Below are 12,985 nucleotides of genomic sequence, written 5' to 3'. Positions count from 1 at the left end.
GAATGGTGTGCAACAAAAAAAAAAAACATTCAAAACCAATAACCTTTAGATATATCATTTGTTTATTCAAACAAATTCAATCACTTTTTCTTTAAGAAAAATATATGGGGAATCATTACCTTTACAAATCAACCTATTCACATTTTTACATATAAATAAGTATGTTTAAGGGAACACTCCCATAAAAACATTACAATAAAAAGTTATTAAACAGATCAACCACCTCAAATGTTTATACATAAATGACCAATCTGAAATACTGAATGAAATACATTGAGTAAACTGATTAACTTTGAAATTCAAAGCAAACTGTACTGTATTACTGATCTTAAAGTTAATCTTTACCTACAGTCTAACACTGTGATTTAAAGTCTTGGCACTAATAAGAGTGAATAATTCATATGCTGTACAGAGTAAAAATGTGACAGTATGAAGGCAGATTTACATGGTTTCAGACATTTTGATCAAGGCTTTAATGAGTTATTCATGTTGATTTATCACGCCCGGATGACCAATCAACAAAAGGCCTAGACAAACTTGCCGAAATACAGAAACAGCGGCCCACACAAATTATACGGAAAACATCTCCTCTTACAGTTTTAACACTTGCTGTATATGCAACATCTTTGAATTAATCATTTGGATTTAAAATTCATTTTATGATTATAAAGATATGACACCACCACATATCCGCCATTACTGTACTGTCGTGTGAATGAACCACTTTATACATCCTCTCTACAAAGACAAAAACTGGTGCATGATTTATTTGGAAGACTACAGTAATTAAATACACACAAAGCAGACGGGGCTACACTCACAGTTATTAATACTGCTTAAAATGTATTCATGTAAAATTCTCAGATAAAATTAAGACAGGTGTGACAGAAGACTCGGAATATGAAGGGACAGCTTCTGCCACCAAGAGGTTTAACCAGCAAGACACGAGAAAACCAATCAAAACCAGATCCTCAGAGCCGACTCAGTTTTTACAAAATACATTAGGAGAAGTTGAAGTATTATTGTTCATTGTAGAGTCAGTTGAGTGGCTAAGGTTTTGTTATTTTTAAACACTGATCCCAAAAGGATTAGTGAAAAAATACAACTATGAGTTCAAAGAAAATCTGGAAATGTGTTTTTTTTACTCAAGTGCTTAAATATCTGATCATTCAGGCTCATTTTATAATGCTAGAAACTGCATTTATCCATACATCCAACTTTTAATTAATTAATTTTCATTCAGGGTGAATGAATGAAAGATTAAATTAAACTGTATTAATTGATCACAGTATGGTCCAGCAGAAAAACTGGCATTCCGTGGTCTAAAATTATTTTATTTATGGCTGTATGTGATTAAAGACCATGTAAAGTAAATTCTGACATTTTCTTCTAAACATATTAAATAGGTAATAAATGTATTTCTAAAAAATGTGTAAAAAGAATTTCAACCATTTAGATTTGAATTGTGGAGTTAGGCTTCACAAACTGTGTTTCAACATTTCTGTGATCAGGATTTAGTGGGCGGGTCTGAAAATTGGCATAAACCCGCCACTGCTGCTGTAGTGGTATAAATACATTCAGTGCACATTACTACTACTGCAGTATACAGTTAGCCAGTTAGCCGACGAGCTAGCCGCTGAGCTAGTAGCTGAGTTAGCAGTTGAGCTAGCGGCAGAAAGCTCTCAGACGTAGCGTCCATGTTTCTGGTAGAGGTGGTGACTTTGATTGACAGGTGACACTTGGTAGGGGGCGGGTTTTCAGCGAACGGAAAAAGGTTGATTTTTACACAACTTTGAAGCCTAATTTCATATATTTGGCGATTTTTTTAATCATTCAAATTTGGCAGGGTGGTTAACAACACACTTTTCTGTGTGTCAAACTCAAAACACATATTTATTCTTACTTTACACAGACTTTAAGTATTTGTACACGGGCAGCTGTTTGTTTTTTTAATTATACGGAGGTTGTCTTGGGCCGCAAACTCTGTTCCAAGGTATTGCTCAAGGCTTTGTTTTACCTACTAGACAACAGGCACACTGATGATGTTCTGAGGAAAAATGTTTATGCTGTTAAAATTATTGCTTCAAACTTTTTTCTCCAATGAATTTAAACAATTAAATAACAATAAAATAATCCAGCTAACCACATACTCTCCCCCCCCCCCCCTGTTTAACAACTGGAATCAAAGAAATAAATACGGTATGTGCTGTATCTGAGTTGTAAGAAAGGGTTCCAGTGTTCACTTAGTGGAGCCAGGTGGCAGCATACAATGGCCACTCCACTTCCAGCTCCTCTTCACTCACAGTTAACCTACACATTTTAAAAACAAAAATGATTAATCAGTGGTTCAAGTGCATTTGAAATATTCACATGTTAATGGGTTGATCATCAGTGAATCAAGTGTACTTACTTTCATCATCCGAATCAAAGCCAAAGAGTGCAGAGCAGGTGTTAAGGGCTTGGTGTTTCTGTAATTCTTCAACGCTGCCGAAGGAGGACAGACATTTGCCACACCGTTGTCTGATCTTCTGCTCGGCGGCCACATCATTCACCTGCTGCTCCTTCTCTGGGTCAGGGTCCTTCTTTTTCTTAGTGTTCCAGTAAACATATTTCTTTTGAGAGGCCTCTTCGGTGGACCTCCTCTTGCGCATTGAGAGCAGAGATTCATCCAGGTAGGTGGAGGGTGGCGGCCGGATGAAGGGGGCTTTGACGAAGGGCGCGTAAGAGGGATCTTCGGGTTTGAAGGATTTGTGTTCAGTGATGTGTGGTTCTCCCAGTTTCTGCTGGACTCCCTCAGCCAAAGTGGACATGTCCTCAAGGTCTTTGACATTCAAGGGGTCCAACTCGACGGAGGTTCTTTTTTGACACCTCTTTCTCGGAGTGCCTGCAGCAGCATTAGTGTGGGAAGAGGAAACCTTGCTTTCCGACGCTTGGTCTCTTGTCACATCCTCGTGTCCATTGATGGTGGGTTTGATGTCATCCATGTCCTCATGACTGGCGGTTATCTTTGAATTATCAGACAGGTCTTGATTACTGTCTGCGACATTTACATCCCAAGCTGGTTCTTTCTTTATTTCCTTGACCTCGACTGCAACATTTACATCCCAAGCCGGTTCTTTCTTTATTTCCTTGACCTTGACTCCAAGATTAGAGGTTTCTGAGACTGACTCAGGACTGAGACTCTCCTTCGGCCCCTTTTTACTCTGCAGCCATATCTCCTCGACCTTCACTCTCTGCTTCCAGGGAGCTTCAGAATTTTGTTTCTTCTGTCTGCTGGGTCCCAACTCTAACTCGTCTTTTTGAGGTGCTGGGATATAGTGTCTCCACTCGTGGTCATAGAGACCCTGGAGGCTTGAGAAGAGCTTCTCACAGTTTGTGAAAGGGCACTGGGGTCTGAAGGGCTGGTGGATAATCACATGGTCTTTTAATTCCTGCTGTGTCATGAAGTGCTGGTTACACTCTATATGGTAACAGAAGTGTCGAAGAGGCATGTCATGGAGCTTCATGTGGTCTTTATAATGCTGGAGAAACTGTATCTGCCTGTTGGATGAAAGCACAGCACTGTAAGCTCTCCTCAAAAACAGAGATTGCAGTCAAAAAAAAGAGAAAAAAAGTATTCTTTATAAAATTTGAAAAGAGTGGTGAAATTTGAAAACAGCTTTTGACACACAAGTTACTGTCTGTTTTAGTTGGAAATCTGTCACGAATGTGTGTATTAAACCAAAACAATTGTGAACTAATGACTTGAGTGTTACACCCCTAGTTGGCAGGTAAAATAAGAAACTGCATCTTTTCTCCTTTTGTTCCCCCCCAACATGCAGACACATTATAAGTGAACCTGTATTTGTATTATGTGACTTGCCTAAAACTCTGGAATCCAAAAAAGTGCCAAAACCTCTGAGAAAGCTGCTTTAATCTCCACTGGTGTGTCGTCACCCTTTTTTCTTTTTACAGTATGTTGTTTGTCCTACATGCATTTGCTCATCAGCAAAGCTACGCTTTGTTTCGGACTTGCAATTCATGCACCATTTCACCCGCTTTGAACCCAGAAAATGTGCTTAATATCTGGAGAGTGGAATAGAGATTCTGAATGTTGCCAAATAAAAATTAAATCAGTTTCCACCATTACTGGTTTAGGCTCTAGATGCTGAACTGAGAATTAATATGTCTAAGCACACTTGACATTTATACAATTGATGCTGTAATGTGCACACCATCCAACTTAATAGCTTTCACAGAGTTTACAATTTTCTAAACAATACAGTGGATAGATGTTTTTACAATTGAGGAAAATAAAGATAACATTTTTGTAATGGTGGTGCCAACACATTAATTTATAATATATATGAGAAAAGAGTCAAGCTACATTGTGTGATGCCCAATATACAATGAGTCTTACCTGAGGCAGAAGGTGCACTTGTGCTTGGCCCAAACAAATGTCTTCTCCAGCACCTTTTCTTCATTAATATGGCACCTGATAGCATGCTTTGTCAGTGTGGTGCTGATCCTCAAGAACACTCTATCACAGGACACTGAGGGGCACAAATGATACGTGATGTCCACACCGTAGCCGTTCTCCTCTGCTGGCTTCTCCTTCTCTTCTCCTTCTCCCGCTGTTTTCATCACAATGGGATCTTTTAAAATCACCAGGCCATCTTTAATGACCACCTGCTCGTCCTTGAAGTCCACCAGCTTGAATATATTAGAGTTAGGGTTCTTGCACTTTTTGTGAAGCACAGATGTCTTTTTGATTAGAGTGCGGAGGTTTCTGACAATTCGCTCTTCCCTCTTGAGGCTGGACACTTTAGTTTTGCCACTGGGTTTCGGTTCAGGAGTTTCCCCATCGGAAATGGAAGTCTGATTTTCATCCTGAGGCTGGCTCTGAGTTTTCAGATTATCTACCGTTCCATTAGTAGCAGGTATGTCCTCAGTGCATGGTTTCTTATCATTGGGTTTATGCTTGCACATTTCCTCAATGTGGTCCAGAACATGCTTTTTGGCAAACGGAAGCTGTTTAAAGCGTTTTCCACAGAGTATACACTTCAATCTCCTACTTTTGAGGTGTGAGAGAGCATGCCTCATAACATTCAAGCCTTTGTAGTCTTTGCGGCAGAAAGTGCAGTGATACATCAAGTGGGCATACTGTTGAGTGCGGAGTACTCTGTCCTTCCATGATCTCTTGGTTTTCACCTGGAGAATAGACGACAAACAATTGAAATCAGTGCAATGAGTTACACAGAAAAAGTAAGCACAATATCCAATAAAATGCCAAACAAAAGGTACTTGAACATTCTCATGTCTTTCCATTTGATATATCAGTGCCTCGCTGAATTACTGCGCTCACAAGAGTGCATATAAACATAATGATTCCACTGCAATGCATTTTATTCAAATCAAAATGCTGCTATGGTATATGTTGTCAGCAAGAAAAACACAATTTTCTTCTGACCTGAATGAAAAAATACAACTTCCTCCTCAGTCACACCCGCATTACCAGTAGATTATTCTATGAAATGAATGCAGTGTTTCTGTTGTTTATCGCATGATTGTTTGAGAAAAACCTAAACTGTTGCTGTGATAACTTCCAAAAGCTATAAAATCTTTCCTCATAATATTATAAACTACTGTGCAGTGTTTTAGTGTCTAATATGCCTTCAAAGTTGTGGATCTGTTGCTTAAACTGGCCTTTCTGGAATGTATTTCATCATCTCAATAGTACCTGAAACAACATGTTCTTGCCAAAGTGAATTTTATAAAGCTAATCAAGACAAACTGACCTCAGTGTTTGATTCCTCTGTGGTCGCTGTGGGCTGTGGCTCCTGTTCTGTGTCACCATTCAGTTCATCTGATGCTGATGCTGATGCTGATGCTGATGCTGAAGCTAAAGCTGAAGCTGAGGCTTCTGGAGGGGACAGTTTCTCAGTGTCGGGCTTTTTGGATTTGAGAGAGTAATTGTGTAACAGTTCAACGGGACAATCCAATAATTCTAAGGGTGGACCATCAAGTTCAGGAGCAGCTTCAACAGCAGGAACAACAGCTTGAGGCCCACTTGGTAAACTTTCACCGAGCTTGGACCCCAACTGTGTTTGAGATTCCTCTTGCATGTGTTCACTGAGTCTGACACCACAGACCGAGTCAGTTTGGTTCTCGAGTCCATTTTCCTTCTCAAGCTCATGCATCTGCTCCGACTGATTCTCTTTCTGTTCACTCGCTTTTTCAAGTTCGTTCTCCAGGTGAGGCATGTCCTGCTCTTTGTCTTCTGTGTCAGTTTCCTCCTCAAAACCAGTCTCCCCCTCAGTGAGGTGTAGTTCATTTTCAGGGTAAGAGAGTTCCAGCTTCTGTAAAGGCTTCCTTCCCCGTTTTTTTCCTTTAACTTTGACTTTGACTTTCTTCTCTTTAACCGTCTGGACCTGCTCCAGGATTGGAAGACCCTGCAACCATCTTTTCTTCCGGCCTTTCCTTTTCAAAATTTGGCTCTTCACACATCTGGACAAGTATTCTCTACTGCGTTTTAGAGGAAGCTTCATAGGAGCAGAATTTTCAACGTTAGTGTGATTGCGTCTTAGTGAATACATAGGCTTACTACCTGAAGAGGCAGATTTGACATTGTATTTGAACTCTGGATCATCACCCAGGTCAACCTCATCATCGGACACAGATTGTTTTCTCCTTGGCAGGTTTCTTCTCCATTTTCGCCTCTTCAGAAGAGCATTATTTGATGGGGCAACACACTTTCCTGTCTTTCCAGTCTTCTCTTCTGGAGGGCTACTGTTCACAGAAGCAGCTTCAGCGCACTCACGGGAATTGAAACCTTGAGTGTGTGGGTCACGTACACAGTTATTTGTTAACAGCTCTTCATGGTGTTCCTTCTCCTCTTCTTCCCTCATCTCATTGAGAACAGCAGCCTTCATGACCTTGTCACTCATCAACTCCAAGCAGTGGGTCCTGATTGTCAGGAGGTTCCAAAACTCAGGGTCAAAACACAGGCGTTCCTTGAGCATCTGGAAAACAAAAAAGACATGGAAGCACAAATTATAAAGCCATTATATCCACTATAATCATATCATATATCATGTCATATAACGCTGAATATATCCCCCTCTCCACCCCGTCCAACCTGCAGAATATGGAAACGAACACTGGTTCGGACAGGGCTGTTGTTGGGATGCTGCTCCTGGTCAGGATGCATATAAAGCAGGCAAACAGTGCGGTAAGCCTCCAGGCTCCGTTCCTGGCAGAAGGCCAGCAGGGCACATGCTCGACAGATCTCCAGGTCATGGGGCAGCAGGAAGGCGATGGTCTTGCAGACCAGTGACTGGGTTACACTATCAGCCTGCTTGTCACACAGCTGCAAGGACCTCGCACAAAGCTCCAAGCAGACGTGAACTCCTTCACCACCCAGCTGTCCCAAACAAAAAAGAAAAAAAGGTTAATGATTAGAGCAAAGCAGGAAGGCAAACTTTCATTTTGACTGCACAAGTCTGCACTGTTTACATGTCCTTTTGTTAAAAGAACAAAATTAAACATTGCCCTCTACACACAATAATTGGCTGCTTTACACCATCTTAAGGCTTTGTTTTTCCAGTGGAGAGATGATGATGCCAGACTGAACTAATGTGCCTTGAACTCTGATTAAAAAAATGTTAACCTGTATATATAGACATTGTATGTTGTTGTCCGCTTGTTGTTTCTATGAATCAATTTTTCACCCATTTACTTATACATAATAGTGATATGTTTAATTATCTTTTTAGGCATGTTGTCCTTGTGATTCTTTCTGAAAATTGTGTTGTGTAAATACAATGGGCCTCATTTACTAATATGTGTTTAGAAATGTTCTTATTTGCACATGCAAAATTACTGTTGGATTCATGAGAAGTGCGCACCAGCCAGTTTTGTCCACCGTGCGTATGTTGATTAATAAGAATCATTCTAAACTGACAAAATGCCCGCTATCAGTAAAACATATGACCATGCCCCCATTTCTCTATATGGGGAAAGCTCTGTTGGAGCAATGTAACGGTGGAATGAGCTGAGGACTCTGATGGTAAAAATGTAGAAAAACTTGCAAACAATATTCTCAGAAGTAGAAGCCAGAAAAGGCAGATCTGGCTGGTAAACATGTCATTGTGATTTTATTGTGAGCTGTTGTGAAGTGAATCAGAATAATATTAATATATCAACAATTTAATTACATTTATGATTATAATTTATAGATAATAACATCCTACCTACACAAAACATTGTGTATTATTAGCTATTTTAAATCTTTACATGTTGTATATTTAGGCCCAATCTAGTTTTTAAACATTGTGATTCTAATATACTGAATACATATTGACTGTGGGACATTTCTAATTTGTGTATATGCATGGTCTAAGGCAGTTTTGTTGGCAGAGGAAGAACAAATTCAGGTAAGAACAAATTGATGAATCTCATTTGTGTTTAAAATAAATGCAGTTTAAATACAGATTTGTGCATACACACTGAGAGACACTACACAATAGGGGTGGGAATCACCAGAGGCTCCACCATACGATATTATCAAGATACTTGTGTCACAATACCATATTATTGTGATTTTAAATATATTGTTAATACGCTGCGATATATTGCAATTCATTACCTTTTTTCAACTGCAAATTATGTCCCCAAAGGAAAAACGTCCTCCTGCACGCTGACTGTTACCTCTGTTGACCTCACCAGAAAACTAACTAGAGCCCTCTAGTGGACTGAAACAGCAATGGGTTTCATTATTCTAGTACCAAAAACTTAAATTTGCATTTGTAATTTATATAATAAAAGATTGATACTTGGCGAGTGTGTATCGATACAATATTGCCACGCAAAATATTGCGATACAATACTGATGTGATAAATATGTGATACATTTTTTGGAGGAACGCTTCAGATAATGTGCAGAATATTTTTATATAATTTCTCCTGTGGAACACAGTATGGAAAAGAGATAATGCTGTGATCTCAGTCATACCTCTGTGGTGACCAGTTTGATGAAGGGAAAGATGGCTCTGAGGTTAGTAGCAGAAGAAGCCAGCTGCAAGCACTCAGCCAGGAAGCCTTGTCTGGAGGGATAGGCCCTGAGATGCAGTCTGCTCCAGATGAACACTAGGTCCCTGACAGAAGGCAATTAACTCTGTTATATATTAATTATCCAACAACTGTGATCATTTCTAAGTCAGTAAAAAGAGAAGAACTGAACCAAACTGACAGAGTCAATGTTACTACCATTACAACAAGATTCATGGATATAACAAACGTACATTATGTAAACACTAGGAAATGTGCAGAACCAATATACTGTAAAAACTGAGGAGGATAATCTAGTGTAATATTAGAGATGTCCATGCATGAAGGTTTAGCTCATTCTTACCAAATGTAATACATGTCTCCATTGTGTAACTGCTGAGTAAGGAAAGCTTTACACATCGACAACAGAAGCTCATCCTTTTCAACACTCTCTGTGTTGCAGATGATTTCCACTGCATCACGGCCATCTATCTCTGCCATCTGAGGACAAAGATGTGTGGAAACACACACATGCGTAAAAAATACATCAAAATACAAAGTAAAGGCATTACAATCAATACCTTGAATACCACAACTTAAAATAAAAATTAACAGATTATTTAATTATAGATTTCAAAATGCATTTTCATAATAACTTTGAATAATTTCTGAAATTATTACTTAGTGGTTTATACATTTGACCATAGTCCGACATTCAGACAGAATACACAATTCTGTTACTTTTTCAGTATTTTTGATCCCTCTCTCTGCCATCTTAAGGGAAAATCATATTATTCTACACAGCCCCACCATTTCTTACATCCCTGATCCTTTGCACTTTGCTTTTGCCATCCTTTCGTTTCTCACCTCCTTATGAAGGTGTTCATGCAGAGAGGTCTTGTACAGGCAGGTCAGGTAAGCCTGATGGAAGTACAGATGACTTCCAGCCTTGTGGTTTTCCAGGCAGCCTTTAGCCAGGGCCATTGCCTCCTGTATTCTTTCACAGGCCTGCAGATAGCGAACCCGGAGCTCCAAAAATACTGGCAACTCTGAGCTCAAGTATACTTCAACTGCATGTGAAATGGAAATACATGAATAAATGTGGATATATGCATACATATGCACTGTTGAAAATGTTAAGAAGAGTAGCAATAACGCATTGCTATTATCATTCTTTACTGGTCAAGTAGTGTTGTTGATCTCTCACATGATAAGATGTTTCCTGTATTGTATTTGGAATTAAATGTAGTTATGACCGTACCCTCTTTTGGAGACAAGTCTGTCTCCTTCAGGATTCCTTGCAGCACTGGATTCTCCCATGGGCCTCCTGCTTTGATGATCTGTTTTAAATGATGAAGGTGGATGTTCCTGTGCCTCAGGAGTTGGGAATGGCACTCCTACAAAGAGTGGTAAAAAAATAAAAACAGATCAATACAAATTTCCTCTCAGAAGGCACTACTGAGATGACCAATTGTGATAATTTGCTTCAATATACAGTACACAGGTATGTAAGTCCCACTAAAACAATCAAAACAGACTAGCAGTAGGAAACCCTGAAGTAGTTGTTATTTTGACATAAACTCTGGTGTAAAACCAAACTGGTTGTATTGTTGTAGTTTGTGATTAGTGCTCATGACTTAAACTTAACATTAAGTGCATTTTAGTAATGGCAGGTACTAGGCTTGGGCGATATCAAAATATTATGGTATACCAGGGAATCTAGAAATTCTAAAGGTATGATGTTCAATACCGTCAAAACTGAAATGCTGTATTAAGGTCACGTAATGTAGTGCACAGCATGTTAGTCTCTGCTGATGTAACAGGCAGCTGAGCTGAGAAAGATAGCGACCGTGAGTGGTGTGTAATCATGAAAATATTACCACATATATCTTGAGATAAGAGCTTCAAACAACAAAAAGCTGTTTATTAGCCACAAGATTTTATTAAACTCCGAGTCTACCACCACCAACACAACATCTCCGTTGAGATAAGTAACATGTTGGTATCGCCTGCAGCAACAAGTGTCAGAAGTGGGTCCTCCAGTAAGAATCTATGGAAAGACGCTTATTTTCTATCTATTCAATATTCTATGATCAATAAAGTATTTAAACCCAGCAGGACAGCATTGCAGGCTAGAGATTGTCATACATGTCGAAATGACTTTATCACCAGCAGCTCAGCTTTTACTTCTTTTTTAAAAAAAACACAATACATAGATATGAAGGTATGAAAACATAGATACCGCCCAAGCCAACCAGGTACGTTAGTGAAATGTGATAAGAGTGTTTTGTATGACCAGGCAATAGTGTGAATTCAGTCTGATTCCTTGTTTCTTTTTCCTAATTATCATGAACTAAAGACTGCAACAGAGAATCAGTTTTTGTCACCTTAAAAGAATCAAGGATGTCTTTTAAAGGCTCTTCCCCAAATTCTTCTTTGCTGAAAAATAGCATCAGTTCAAAGAAGCTCCTGGAAGACAACAAGTGGAACATTAGTGCCAAAAAACACTTCGTAGTAGGTGAGACAACAGCTCAATTATTAAATTCAGTTTGTCAAGCCCTACGCAGTTTAAAAAAATATTGGACAATAGATTAATACGTAATTAATTACACTGCTTTGTATATTGTATCAGACCCTACCAAATAATAGTTGAAATGAAATGACAATGAAATTAAGTATTACATTACCAAGTAACGAACTACTTACAGGGCCAGACTGCTGATAACATAGTGTATGTGCTGACAGTCATCGGGGAAGGCAGCAGTGGCTTTAGTGAAACGGCACAGTGCTGTCCGCAGCACCTTCAGCTGAGGGAGAGGAACTTGCCATTGACCAGTGTACTCCTCAACCAACTACACAAAAAGTAAGAACACAAAAAAACATGTAAAATACTTATTTGTTTGTTTTAAAAAACATAGTTGTATGGTTGATGTACCATAGTTGTTCTCACATAGTCTAAGAACAAAACACTGCACATGTTCTTAAGATAAAATTGGTTGCGTGCAACTGATCACTATAATTACTTTGCCTTCCCTGTGTTTGATCATATGGCCTGTGGATATTATGTGTAAATACAGAGGGTTAGGGGGTTATACTATCAACTAACATAGTTGAAACTACTGTTGGTTATGGTTAACTAATACTCAAGTTTCCCTTTGGCGACATAAACATTTTTCACCACATTGGTGACATTTTTATATTTACCACACGTTATTTTATCTCAAACAGCTTTCTGGCATTTAAAGCCTATGCAGTGTTTTCCTAATTCTTGCAAGAAAAAGTGTTATTAGTAGTTAACCATTTATTTTGGCTTAACACAGCTCGCTAGAAGACCTAGGCTAACCTCATACCGTTAATTAGCTTAGCTTACATGTCTAGCTATCAAGTTAAATGTAATAATAATAATAATAATACGCTTCATTTGTGTCGCACTTTTCATCCATAGTGATACTCAAGGTGCCACAGTGTTAATAACACAGAGCACGCAATATAGCAAATATAGTTAAGATGAAATAATGAAAATGACCAAATTATCTCTAAAATAACTCTAAAGTTCAGTTGCTACATGAAGTTACCATGCAAGGAGCACAGTACATGTGTTTCTACATTTTGTAGACGTTTCTGTTTTGTTTCTGGTGGGCTGTGCTATATATAAATAGTCTTAGCAACACAACTGCATAAATAGAGCTAGTCTGGAGGCTAATGTTAGCCAGCAAAGCTAGTAGCGTTAGCAATAAACAGACGCCGACTCGGGAGGAATATCAAACGGAATTGGGTCCAACATACCTCACAAAACTCAGAGCAGTACTCTTTGCTCTTTAGAGAGGATGCATCGCTGCAGTGTCTGATACACAATGTGTCTAGAGCTGTTTCAAGCCCGTCTATTTCCAAATCACTCTCGCTGTCCGCCATACTGGCTGCTGTATCCAGCGCATAGTCTGAGTTGCCAGGTCGGATA

General features: G+C 39.1%; 1 protein-coding gene across 2 annotated transcripts; it reads right to left on the bottom strand.

Moving 5' to 3' along the window:
* Positions 1-43: 43 nt before the first annotated feature.
* Positions 44-12,939, bottom strand: LOC133992866 (zinc finger protein 654-like). 2 transcript variants are annotated; one of them, XM_062431642.1, is made up of 12 exons: positions 12,814-12,939; positions 11,734-11,879; positions 11,415-11,496; positions 10,289-10,424; positions 9,895-10,097; positions 9,392-9,528; positions 8,993-9,134; positions 7,118-7,402; positions 5,778-7,001; positions 4,400-5,190; positions 2,411-3,540; positions 44-2,310 (listed from the first exon to the last, which is right to left on the bottom strand). In XM_062431642.1, the coding sequence occupies exons 1-12, from the start codon at positions 12,937-12,939 to the stop codon at positions 2,306-2,308; spliced, it is 4,407 nt and encodes a 1,468-aa protein (XP_062287626.1). In that variant the 3' UTR covers positions 44-2,305. The 2 variants fall into 2 exon arrangements, with proteins under 2 accessions (XP_062287626.1, XP_062287624.1); XM_062431640.1 differs by lacking the exon at positions 44-2,310 and having other exon boundaries at positions 2,388-3,540.
* Positions 12,940-12,985: the final 46 nt, after the last annotated feature.

Source organism: Scomber scombrus, chromosome 13 (genome assembly GCF_963691925.1).
Source record: "Scomber scombrus chromosome 13, fScoSco1.1, whole genome shotgun sequence".
NCBI lineage: Eukaryota > Metazoa > Chordata > Actinopteri > Scombriformes > Scombridae > Scomber > Scomber scombrus.
The sequence above is the reverse complement of the archived record's forward strand: the minus strand, read 5'-3'. Positions and strand labels throughout refer to the sequence as shown.